At 38.0% G+C, this 12,599-nt stretch overlaps 2 protein-coding genes across 5 annotated transcripts in view; both read right to left on the bottom strand.

Moving 5' to 3' along the window:
- Positions 1-3,193: 3,193 nt before the first annotated feature.
- VCPKMT (valosin containing protein lysine methyltransferase) lies at positions 3,194-9,749 on the bottom strand. 2 transcript variants are annotated; one of them, XM_033107198.1, is made up of 6 exons: positions 9,382-9,749; positions 9,167-9,277; positions 8,924-8,996; positions 8,081-8,200; positions 6,771-6,875; positions 3,194-4,185 (listed from the first exon to the last, which is right to left on the bottom strand). In XM_033107198.1, the coding sequence occupies exons 1-6, from the start codon at positions 9,645-9,647 to the stop codon at positions 4,171-4,173; spliced, it is 690 nt and encodes a 229-aa protein (XP_032963089.1). In that variant the 5' UTR covers positions 9,648-9,749; the 3' UTR covers positions 3,194-4,170. The 2 variants fall into 2 exon arrangements, with proteins under 2 accessions (XP_032963089.1, XP_032963090.1); XM_033107199.1 differs by lacking the exon at positions 6,771-6,875 and having other exon boundaries at positions 9,382-9,696.
- The window catches only part of SOS2 (SOS Ras/Rho guanine nucleotide exchange factor 2), a 90,698-nt gene continuing 81,292 nt past the window's right edge, over positions 3,194-12,599 (bottom strand). The window contains exons 23-28 of one of the 3 annotated variants that reach the window (XM_033107194.1): positions 9,382-12,035; positions 9,178-9,277; positions 8,924-8,996; positions 8,081-8,200; positions 6,771-6,875; positions 3,194-4,185 (exon numbers count right to left, since the gene is read on the bottom strand). In XM_033107194.1, the coding sequence (XP_032963085.1) occupies positions 11,526-12,035 (510 nt within the window). In that variant the 3' untranslated portion in view covers positions 3,194-4,185; positions 6,771-6,875; positions 8,081-8,200; ... (1 more) ...; positions 9,178-9,277; positions 9,382-11,525. Of the gene's footprint in view, positions 4,186-6,770; positions 6,876-8,080; positions 8,201-8,923; positions 8,997-9,177; positions 9,278-9,381; positions 12,036-12,599 lie in introns of those variants that run through there. The other 2 variants (XM_033107196.1, XM_033107195.1) reach the window with 2 other exon arrangements.

Here is a 12,599-nt window from a genome sequence, read left to right as displayed (position 1 = left end):
TTATGAATGATATTAAAACATTCAAAAGGCATTATCAGAACGCAATGGACAAAAGAGATAAATCAAACATAACTTTATAAGGAAAAAAATCCAATTTCACTTGTACTGTTGCTATGGTTTGAATGTTCATGTTCCCCCTAAATTCGTATGTTGAAACCTATTCAAATGTGATGGTATTTGGAGGTGAGGCATTCATTTGGAAGGTGAGTAGGTCATGAGGATAAAGCTCTCATAATGGGATTAGGGCCTGTCTTGCCGGAGACCCTGCTCACTGCACCATCCATCGTGCGAGGCGGCCTGCGGGGTCTCTGCTCCCGCTCCCCACATAAGAACACAGGATATGGCTAGGCCAAAAAGGAACACCCACCGAGCCATAGGTAGGGGAGTCATACCACTATAGTCTCACTGGAGGCTGAAGCCACACGTCCTGCAACCTGCTCTCCGTTTCTCTGCCTGCCAACCGACCAACTGACCAACCATCGCAGCAGTGGCTAATTGGCTAACTGGTTACAGCTGATGGTCAACCAGCCACAGCTGACGGCCATCCATTACCCGAGTCAGCACCCCCATGTGAGGCCGAGAGCCTGGAAACTGCTCTCTGGGACTCTGTCCCCACAGGGCCCTATAAAAGGGACCCCAGGAAGATCACTTGGCCCTTCTGTCATATGAAGTTGTATTTGTAGTGAGGGTAGCTGCCTGTGAGGAAGTGGGTACCTTGATCTTGGGCTTCCCAGCTTTCAAAATTGAGAAATAAATTTGTTATTTATAAGCTATCCAATCTGTGGTAATTAGAGCAACCCAAACAAACTATTCTGAAAGCAACTCATAATATGTAGGTACGTTTATTCTTTAAAATCTACTTCACCTTTAAAATGCAAGTATGATTCCATTTCAAAATATTCTATTTTAACAACTTCCTTTCTATAAACCATTTAAAGACAAAAGTCAAGCAATGCCATCTACAGGGAACCTTCAGAACAACAGCCATATTTCTATGACCCTCATTCTTCTTTAAATGAATACCGTATCTGTAGTCTAACATTGTATTTGGCATTGTTTAACAAAAAAACTTTCAAGGAAAGGGGTAAGAAAAAAAGGTATGCTATGTAAAAAAATCCTACCATCATTCTAGATTATTAATACTTTTTAAAAGAATTAAAAATAACCTAACTTCGCTCTCAAATTTACCAAACGTGATCTATGGACCTTTGGTCCATAACCAGCTGCTGCAGTTTAAGATTCAAAGCTATGCAGCCTCAAAGATCTCTCAAGTTATGACAGGCATATAGAGAAGGCCCAAATCATTGCTAACTACACCTGTTAACAATTTTCTTTTTCCAGCTATTGAATTCTCCTATCCTCTTGAGTAGCATCATCTTTACCTTCTTGGCCAGATTCTCACAATTTTCAGATATTGAGTCAGTTTTTAAAGCTCAATCCTGTTTATTTTAAAACCTATTTCCTAGAAGATTCCACATTGGATTCAAAGCTTTCCCTACACAGTATAGGCCCACTCTAATCATGGATAGTTTTTTCTATTTCTCCTCCTTTTGCTCGTTTCTTTGCAAAATAGATGGTAGGGTTCTTAATTGCAATAGCTCTCAATTTAGGCGAAACATTAAAATCATCTGGAGTCCTTTAACAAAAATATCATGCCTCTGATACAACTGGACTGGGATGAAGCCTGAACATGGCCTTTGTTTGCTTTTAATTTTCCAGCCTAGTTTGAGAAACACTGCCTTACTGTGGGGGCTCCCTAATTGGCTGTAACTGCATTCTACTAAGTGGCCTATGGTTTCCTTGTGTAAAGTGCAACCCCCACTAGGTGGAGGTCCACAGGCTCACTCCTGAGCAGCACCATTCAGCACTGGCTGTCCTTAGAGATGAGTTGTCTGTATTCAGCCTGACCCCCAGGTAAGTGGCATCACACATCACCCATCTGTCGCACCTGCCTTTTAACCTCATGTTGCTCCAGTTTTCTAGCCCCCAATTCACTTATCAACTCTTAGGCTGGCAGGATCCATCTTCAATACCTCACTACCTGACAGTCCCCCACATTACCTTTCCAGTTCCATTCCTATGCGCTAGAATAAAACAATATGCTAATCTGGGTAAAGACAAATCCAACCAGGTGGAGAAAATGGTGGTCTGTCCTTGCTGGAGGCAACCTGAATCTTGAATTACTCCCTCGGGCACCCTCCTGTGGTTTCGGAAAGCAGATGTACTGTTTCCTCCCTCATGAGAGTCCAAAGGACTAAATCCCATTCCTCTACACTGCACTCCTCCAAAAGGAGACCTCTCCCAGGCGTCCCCCAATCCTGTGGCAGGGTGGTTAGCGACAGGATATGTTACACGAACTGGCACCACTAGGTAAGCTCTACAGTGCTAACTGGTCCTAACTACCAGTAGTTCTCTGATCTTAGAATGTGGGGACTTGGTACTTTTTAAACTCCACTTTGGCCTTTTCCAGAATAGGAATAAATCCCACTTGATTTTGTTAGCAATTACTTAACTCCACGGTCAGCAACTTACATCAGTTGCCCAGAAACAGACAGCGAAAAATGTATCTAAGTGACTTATTAAAATGTTTAGTCAAGTAAGGGAGTGGGAACAGAGGGGAGGTAGCACACACAAGCAAGGGTATGATTCTGGTGACGTTGCAGGGAAGTTGATCTTAGCCTGACTCCTCCTGGAAGTGTGGAGTGTAAAGTGCACCTGTTCGAGGTAAAGGAGCTCGGTTTTCATACAGGAATGTCGAGGGGCACTTCAGTCCGAAGACCCACAGAGTGTATTATTAGGAGGATAGTGAAAAGGGGAGGAGGGTGATAAAAGATCTGAGGAATATGGTCAATATCAAACTTATTTTTGCAAGTTCCATGTTATGAACAAGCTAGAAAATGGTCATTTGTCCCGATAAAAGCTGGTATTATTTGTAACTAACAAAGTACATGCTTAGGTTTCGCTGTTGAGTAATCTGCTAATGAAATGCTAAGGGCAGTATGAACAAAGTACTTGAAAAAGAACAGCAAAACAAACTTTAAAGATTAAAGTAAGCCTGAATACTATTAACTCTTGACTTTAATCCTTAATTTCTCTAAATAGGGATGCTTTTGCTCTTTCTGGAAAGCAGTTATCTGGTTTAGGTGATCCTTTTCTTCAAAACTATTTCTGAAACATTCACAAAGTCACAGGATCTCAAAAACAATGTTTATTTTAACACATAAAATGTGCCACCTAGCACCAATGCCTGTAAGTACCACAATTCTATCAGTTACTATTACTGTTTGGAACTGGTGAGACTTAAGCTCTTGACAGATCAGTCTGTGATCAGATGATTATCATGGTAACAAAACAGAGACTACACAGAATTAAAATCATTTGCTAAATGTATATGGGACTACATTTGTAGTTATTTAAAAATTTTTGTTTCATGTAAACAAGTTAACACCAGTGATTTCAGCCACATTTTCCTGGAAGATAGAAATGAGGAAAAGTGCATCAGCCACGTAAGTGCATGAGCCTGAAAATGGGCTTTTAAGTCTCACTTCATTATCCAATGAAGATTTTTGTAAAGATGGCTTTCCCCCCCTCCCAATCTTCTGATTTCTTAACTTTCATTCTTACTAACTCACTACAGTATAATTTACTATCTAACTCACATAGACACGTATGGTGGGGGAAAAGAATAAAACTTTGGCCAATGTAACATTTTTTTTAAACATGTAAGAACATTAAGTATTAAAGCTATCTTAAAAGCAATGAAGCTACATATGATAAAAACCACCGCATAATTATGTTAAAATAAAAACCTTTTAAATTTACCTTTCTTGAACAAACTAAAATTTACTGGTTTGAATTATTTTTGGCCGTCTTTAGGCTAATCTCAATACCTATTTTTATTTGAGGAGTGACAAATACAATGTTTCTTTTAAGCAGAACTTGATGTTGAGCTAAAAGTAAACTAAGCTGGATTTCAGGCCCACTGGCAGGCAGGCAGGCAGTCATTTCTCGTGTTGCAGGCATCCCATGATGGTTGTCATCTATATCAGATCTGTAAGTACATGCTGGAAAAATCTGTGAGCACAATCTTCCCATGATATATTCACATGCTCCATTCATATCTTTAGCTTACCCAAGTTGTTAGAGGCTTGGGTAAGATGACTAAAGATTTCACGATGGGAATTTCTATAAGGAAAAAAAAAGGAAACTTTATACAGATTGATTTCTTATTACAAATTCAGTATTTACTGGGTAGTTAATACTAGGTAATATGCCTAGAAATGGCTAAACGCAATTCAAATGAACAACCATGCATAATGTTTAGAAATGATTCTTTGTTGATACCTAAAGCACGAGCAACCAAAGGAAAAAAATACATTGAACATCATCAAAATTAAAAACCTTTGTGCTTCAAAGGGCATACTATCAAGAAAACTAAAAGACAACTTACAAAATGGGAGAAAATATTTGGAAGTTATGTATTTGACAAGGCTCTAGTATCCAGAATATAAAATAACTCTTACGACTCAAGAATAAAAAGACAACCCAATTTAAAAATAGGCAAAGTAGTTCTGTAAAAATATACAAATGGCCAATAAGTACATGGAAAGACACTCAACATCGTTAGTCATTAAAGACATGAAAATAAAAACCACAATGAAATATCACTTCTTACCTACTAAGATGGCTATAATAAAAAAAGATGGACAATGACAAGTGGTGAGGATTTGTATGAACTGGAACCCTCAGAATTGCTGGTGGAAATGTAAAATGGAACAATAGCTTTGGAAACAGTTTGGCAATTCCTCAAAAAGTTAAACATGAATTCCCATATGACCTAGCAATTCTAGTCTAGAAATATACCCAAGAGATTTGAAAACATGTTACATAAAAATTTTTACGTGAATATTCAAAGCAATAGTATTCATTAGAGCCAAAAAGTAGAAAAAACTAAAATGCCCATTGACTGATGAACAGATGGATAAGGTGTGGTATATCTATACAAAGGAATAATATTCAACTATAAAAAGGAGTTAAGTGCTGACGTGTGCTACAACATGGCTGAACCCTGAAAATACTGTGCTGAATGAAAGAAGCCAGACACAGGAAGCCACAGAGAGTGTGATTACAAGTTTCCCCTGCATATTCCATAAGCTAAAATGGCATAAAGTGAAGAATATCCCTTTCTTTGAGTTATGCCACTTAGTGCTTTTACGAAAGACCTACATTAGTATGGTAACGGTTTCTTTTGTAAAAGCGAAAATTCTCCTGGGATTTCTTTTAAAAGTTAGTGAAAACAGGTACTAATAATGTAGGTCTTTTGTAAAAGCAAGGTGGTGTAACACGAACTTTTGGAAAGCCAGGGACATCTGTATAAGAACTGTTCAGAATAGGCACATACAGACAGAGAGTAGATTGGTGGTTGCCAGGTGCTGAGGCGGAGGCAGGAAGAGGAAGTGACCACTAACAGGTATGGGGTGTCATTTTGGGGAGGATGAAAATGTTTAAAATTAGAAAGTGGTGGTAGTTTTGCAACTCTGTGAATGTACTAAAAACCACTGAATTGTATGCTTTAAAAGGGTGAATTTTATAGTACGTGAATTGTATCAATTTTTTGCAAATGATTCTTTGCCCAAAAAAAGCCTTGATATTTAGGAATCAAAATCTTCATGCCTCAAAAAATTCTACTTTTAAACTACACAACAACTTCAGCTAAAACTGGATCCCTTAAGGCATAAACCATTTTTTATTTATCTTTGTATCTCCAGTCTCATGCCATGGAAAAGCTGATTGATCTGAATTACTAATCCCACCACACCTCTTGCCTTATAGTCCTAACATCTGGTCTTGATCCCCCAAATGAAAAGTTATTCACTTTTGGGTAGAATTCACATCATCAGAAAACATCACAAACAAATTCAATCAAAGCAAAGATAATAGAAAAAAGTGTGAGTTATTAAATTTAACATCTTTAATTCATAAAATTGATCATGTTCCCTGCCTTATACCAGTCACATATACAGAAGGTGGTAGGGATAAAAAAATGGATACATTTTAGAATCCTAAAAATTCTTCCTTTTTACAGGCTCACACTTTTGCATCACGGGCAACTAGCATAAGATGTAATTGTCATAACAAGAAAGCAACAGAAAGGGAATCTACATATATTCTATTTAACTGAGTGAATTTTTCATTATTGGACAGATCTGCCTTGCTATATTTTATTTTTTAAATTTTATTCATTAAAGTATAAATGACATACAATATTGTATTAGTTTCAGGTATACAACATAGTGATTCAACATACTAACTTCCCTGACCAGGAATTGAAGCTGGGCTGCAGCGGTTAAAGCTCCAAATCCTAGCCACCAGACCACCAGGGACAAAGGGTTGTTGTATTTTACTTTGACTATTAAAAAAATTTGAATGGTTGGAAAAAGTTCTAAGGTCAGAGCTGACATTTTAAAATCTCTAAGAGATAGCAGAAACTTATAAATAGCTACATTACTTGTCTGAGGTAATGCCCAATTATTAAAGCTATATAATTTACAGCTGGAAAGGACCTTTACAAAAGAAGCTTGCCTTATTTTAGAGGAAGAACCTAAGGCCGGATAAAGTGATCTTAACATTGAGAGTTAGTGCCTGAGTCCAACGAATAATCATAGCTGTTTCCCTATATCAAAATCAACATCTACACCACACATAAGCTCAGAGACAGCGTCCAGCTAATGAAACCTCCTCAGAGGACAAAGAGCCCGGAATGTATTTACCGATTTTTTCTTTCTGATGTATAAAATATGAATATCTTCACTTCGATATTCTTCATCATGTTTTTCCAAAGGAATTTTTTCAAAGTCAAAGTCTAGTTGAAGGAGCTATAAATTTAAAAGAGATATACTTCAAATTCAATAATATGAAGTGAACCTGTGGCGAGAGAAGTCAGAATGGTGGTTTCCTTTGGAGGAGCACTGACTAGGTAGGGGCACATGGGAGCCTTTTGACGTTGTGAAAATGTTCCACATTCTTATGTTGGGTAGTGGTTTTCCTTGAGTTTATACACAGGAAAAATTGAGCTGAGTACTTGACATATGTGCATTTTACATGTTTGAACTCAATTGAAACTTGGACAATAGGAATTTTCATTTATAAAGTTCATTACCATTCTTCATATTCAAGAAAAACATGAAAAAAATTTAGCATATATCTGAAGCAGAGTCATATATTTGCTTTCTCATTTAACCAAAGTAGTCCTTTCAGTGGAAAAAACTGCAAGGGCTATATATATATATGTACCCTCAAAAGGAGTCACTTGTAATATGACTGATTTTTGCCCATAAAAAGGGTTTGGATGACCAAGAGGGGAAGATGGGTGAAAGACACATGAGACTCTATGTACTACTGTTGCAAATTCCTGTGAGTTTTTATTTTAAAAAACAAAACAAAACCCTGAAAATAGATAGGATATCTTGGTTGAAGCTTTCACAAAAATGTATAGGAAAACACAGAAGTAAAAATACATCACATACCATGTTTCTATGATGTATTCTACAAAAGTATTATATACATCATTAAGATGTTCCCCAAAGCAAGCATGTTTAATAAAGAAACATTGCAAACTTTCTCAGAAAAGACAAGGGCATACCATTATTTTACATTGTTCTGTAGATACTAGATTAACTAACTTGAAGAGAAAAAGAAATAAAGGATCAGAAAAGATGAAAAAAGGGAGGGGGCTAGTAGAATGGTGCGTGGGCTGTAAAGAATACTCTTTGGTTTCATACAAGGATTGTATGAAATTACCATAATATTTTGAGTGAAATTACCATAATAGGGGGCGGTTATAGTGTGAGCTTTTAACAACAGGGTTGCTGGTTCGAGTCCCACATTGGCCAGTGAGCTGCGCTCTCCACAACTAGATTGACGGACAACAACTAATGGGTTCTGGAAAAACAGTGTTCCCCAATATTCCCCAATTAAAAAAAAAAAAATTAAAATATTACCACAATATACTGAATACACAGTCACATATAGCCTCCCTGAAGGCTAATTACTACAAAGCTAGATCTAGTCGAGTACCCACCTCAAAATATTTTTTCTCGATTTCTGGATTTTTTCCCATTGTTCTTTGTTCATAACAACATATAATACAAGTCTCAGATCCACAAAGATCTTTTAGGGTTTTCAACAACGGCTCCAAAGACTGTTCAAAAAGGAATATAACTTTTATGACTTTAAAAAATTTATACTTTTTTACTACAAAAAGGGGCAGGGGTAATCATAACTCCTCTACAATTTATCCATCTTTGAATCAATCCAACAAAGTACATGTAGTTAAAGCTCTGTAACTAATCAACCATTGTACTGACTTCAGTTTCCAAAGAAGGATTCAAGTGACTGTATTTTGCAGTTCCTATGGAACTGACCTCACGCTTAAATATTTAATTTGGGATTTAAACAACTAAAAATTTACCTACAAAAGCAAGTATGACCTAACATGAACATAAGTTAGCTTAATGTTCATTATTTTAAAAATTAATGATGCCCACAACGTTATACAAACTGATAATTTAAAAAAAATCATTGAGTCTAATAAATCTTGCCACAAAACAATGATTTACAATGCAACTTAAAACTTAGCTTGTCATAACAGATCTAAATGGCAAAATCCTGTAAAAATTTTACTGAAGCTTCAGTAAAATGCACGTATCACTTTTCTCAACATGATTCACAGGCCTGTATGTAAATCCTGAGTGTATATACGTAGTCCCTGGAGACCTTTACTTTCTCTTTACTATCTATCTTATCAACTATAGGACAAATATCCTTCATTAACATATCTTAAAGGTGAAGAAATATGTGCTCTAGAATCCAGGAAATATGGTATATCTTCTAAAGGAGGGGACTTCACTCATTGAACACTTACCTCTTCGTAGTATATGCAGTCGGCCATCAGTATGTAGTCTGGCGGAGAAGAAAAGTCTTCTATTTCTTCCCCCCTTAAAAATGTCAACCAAATATTTTAACTTGGCTTTAATAATTTAAAATATTCTTGTTTTAAAAACAAAACCCGAAAGGTCTCCTTCGTATTAACCAAGCTTTTAGTGAAATGCAATTGAAAGCAAACTACAAATCGTTATCTTAAAACAAGCTGAAAGGCCATACAAACCATTTCAGTACCTTGGCTTGAACGGAACCAGTGACAAGGTGCTTGTTCATATTAATATTCATCTTCAGCAAGTCTTGCAATTCATCAAGATCGGTGACTATAACATCTGCCCTATAAAATAACGTCGATTGAGGGAGGCGCAGGCATAAGGGTGGGAAGCCAGTAGTAATCTGGGTTTCGCACACCAAGCGGCGGCCCCTCCCCCCAGCTCTTACCCGAGGGTAGCCGCCATGAGCCCCACGGCCCCGGTGCCGGAGCCCAGCTCCAGCACTGACCGCTGGCTCAGCACATGGGCCCCATCGCCGGAAAACCCTGGCGTTTCCAGATATTTAGAAAGGACAATGGCAGCGTCCCAAACTACGCAACCCACGCCGCCGGAGCCATACTGCTGCAGTCGTAACACCGTGCCATCCCTCTTCTCCAAAACTCGCACAAAGTTCCGCAGTGGGTCCTCTACGGAGGACTCCAAAGGAGCTGCCATTGCTGCTCAGCAACAGGCTGCGGCGCGCGACGTGACGTCATATCCAGGCGCACCACCCCCGCGGCCCCACCTTGCGAGTGGCCGGGCGCCTCCTAGTGGCGGAGTTGGCGCCTCGACACGTGCGTGAAGGCACAAAGCCCGGAAGGCAGCATTACCCGGGCGTGGCCGAGTGCTGAGCCACCTGCTTCCCCTACACGCGGGACTGCCTCACTCTCCCCTAAATTACAAGTCCGGTTTCACCAATAGGCAGTTTAAATCACTTTTCCAGACAAAGCTAGTATTATAATCTGCTGTTTAAGAAAAAAACAAAGCCAACCTCAGAATGTTTTTACCTGGTTGGAGACTGAGTCACACGGTAGTTACTGGCCTTGAACCCAGGCAGTTTCCAAAATCTTAAACCAAGGACGCTGCAATCCTGTTTATCAAGTTTCCTAGCATGCTCCTAATTTTTCATTTGCATAAAAATGGTTACTAGAAGCTTGCTGATTATGTTTAGCAGTGAAGACCAAGTTCTCTCTCTAAAATTTGCATCACTCAAGTGCTTTGGGATTATGTAACTGAAGTCGTACAAACATATTTAAAATAATGTGTGTATAAATATTTCTACAGAACTCAACAACCTACCCATTTGTTCCTTATACTGAAAACACATATGTTGAAAGTCTTTTAAAAATTAAGACTGGGGTGTGATTTATTAATCTTGTTAAGAACTCTGATACAAAGCACAGTAAAAGGCCTCAGACCAGTAAATAACGTGGCTTTTGGCTACTTTACAACTGCTGCTACCGGCACAATCAGCAAAACACGCTTTTTCATCACTTTAAACGAAGAAGTCCAAATGGCAAATAAAAGTTTTACTCCCTTCTCTGATTAAAAAGTTTAATAAAGCTTTAAGTATTTGCTATTTTAAATATTACCAATCTAAAAAAATATTTTTAAAAAATTTTAGTTCATACAAGATTTATAGAGAAAGTTACTAGGTTTTGACAGCAAGGCAGTTGGTTCCGATGCCATAAACTTTTCCTCTCAATTTATGAATTAGTAAAGTAGCAGATTGTAGTACAGGCCTCGAGTCACTTAAATTTATATAGGTTATTAGCATTATCTTTAAATATACAATATAAACAAAACTGTACATACATGGCATATTAACTGTTTTCCAAAACAATAGGCAACTCATTAGCTACAGATACCATAGTCTGCAAAAACAAAAGGCACATCTGAATATGATACATGCCCTTTTCTCCTCTATGATTGGGTTAGGTAGTCTTTGTTTACATTTTTGACAAAATAATAAACACAGTGCATTCTATTCTTTTCATTCTATTTTTCATTTTTGTCTTGAGCAGCAAATTCTGGCATTTAAGACATGGCATTAAAGAGTTTAAGAATAGTGGGTGTTATTCACAATTCTCCTAAATGTAAAAACTAGAAGTAAAAACTAGAAGATGGCCAAAGAGGTTTAAAAATCAGTTAACACCACACACCCCCTATATTTGTGTAAATTTATTGCCTTGAAAAGGCAGCTATTACTCAAATTTGAAAAATTCCATAAATGCACTATCCCCTTTCAGTGCAATCAATATTACTTTAAATCATATTTTAGCAGAGTCTACAGTGCAAATATAAATTCTTTATACTGGCCTTTTGGCAGCACTGAGGATCCAAGACAAGGCAATGCTACTGATCACCTGAGGATAATGGTAAAGGAATTTTGTATTTTTATTTTTCCAATTTTTAAAAGCTTATTTGATCAGTAGCATTTTTAAGAGCATTATTTGTAAAAAGTACTAAAATACTATGCCTTTCTTTTTAATAAATTAAAAAAAAAACAAATACAAATACCATTCCAGTGTCAATGACTACATATGACTAAGGTCACTGAGGAGTTTCTGCATTTTCTAGCAAAGGCAGTCTATACAATGGGGGGTGTGAAAGCTCTCGTTTGTAAGTCTTTGGTGGCAGTTTTGGTAGGTGAGGGCTTGAATTCTGCCTTGGCGGAACAGGGGGAGCTTGAGGATGAGCAAGATTATTGTGACTAGAACTGAGCACATGGCATCGACGTGGCACCCTTGGAGAGGGTGTGCTAGGAGGAGTGTTTGGCGAATTTGGACACGTACTAACGTCTCTGAACCAGTCTGGATCTCTGTGCAGGTGTCCCAGTGGAGGTGGCTGAAGATTAAATGGACAGTTTATAAAGTGTTCTGGAGGCCGAAAGGGAACCGGTGGAGGGGTATCAGGAAGAGGATCTCTTGGCGGTGGCGGAGGTGGACTGTGCAGAGGCCCATCAAATGCACCAGTAGGAGCAGGAACTCTGGGTTTTACCTTTGGAGGAGGAGGTTGTCTCGGTGGAATAGCAGGGGGATCATCATCAAACTTCGTATTTCCCTTAAGAAAAAAGTAATTAAATTATACCTCTGTTCTCCTGAAAAATCTGTAAGAATATGTTTTTAAAAGACTGAAAAATTCTTGTGTGTCCAGTTAAATTCAGAAGCTCAAAATAGGTTAATGATCACATTTATGAATAAACTACTCCCAGTTTAATACAGGGCCCAGTTTAATATTTTTATACATGATATGTTTTAATTGAAATCTTAGAACATAATGCCTCAGGTTATCTTGCCTTGTATATATATTTCATAAATTTATGCGTTTGAATTATAATAGGCAAGTAAAAGAAAAGAAAATATCGTTTTGTAGACATGAAAGGACATGATGTGAAGAGGACTTGATATCCAGCTACTGCTTTCTGGCCACCTACTTCCCCTTTCCCCAGTGAGGCTTACAGTTCTGTTTTGCAAAGTGTGATCCAGGCACCAGCAGCATTAGCTCCCCCCATTGCAAATTAGGGGGCTAATGCAAATTCGTTAGAAATGCAAATTCGTGGGCCCCACTCCAGACTAACTGAATCAGAAACGCTGGCAGTCTGTCTTAACAAGCCTCCCAGGTGAC

This window comes from Rhinolophus ferrumequinum, chromosome 6 (assembly GCF_004115265.2).
Source record: "Rhinolophus ferrumequinum isolate MPI-CBG mRhiFer1 chromosome 6, mRhiFer1_v1.p, whole genome shotgun sequence".
Classification (NCBI taxonomy): Eukaryota; Metazoa; Chordata; class Mammalia; order Chiroptera; family Rhinolophidae; genus Rhinolophus; species Rhinolophus ferrumequinum.
Note: the sequence above shows the minus strand (reverse complement) of the source record. Positions and strands in the feature narration are given on the sequence as shown.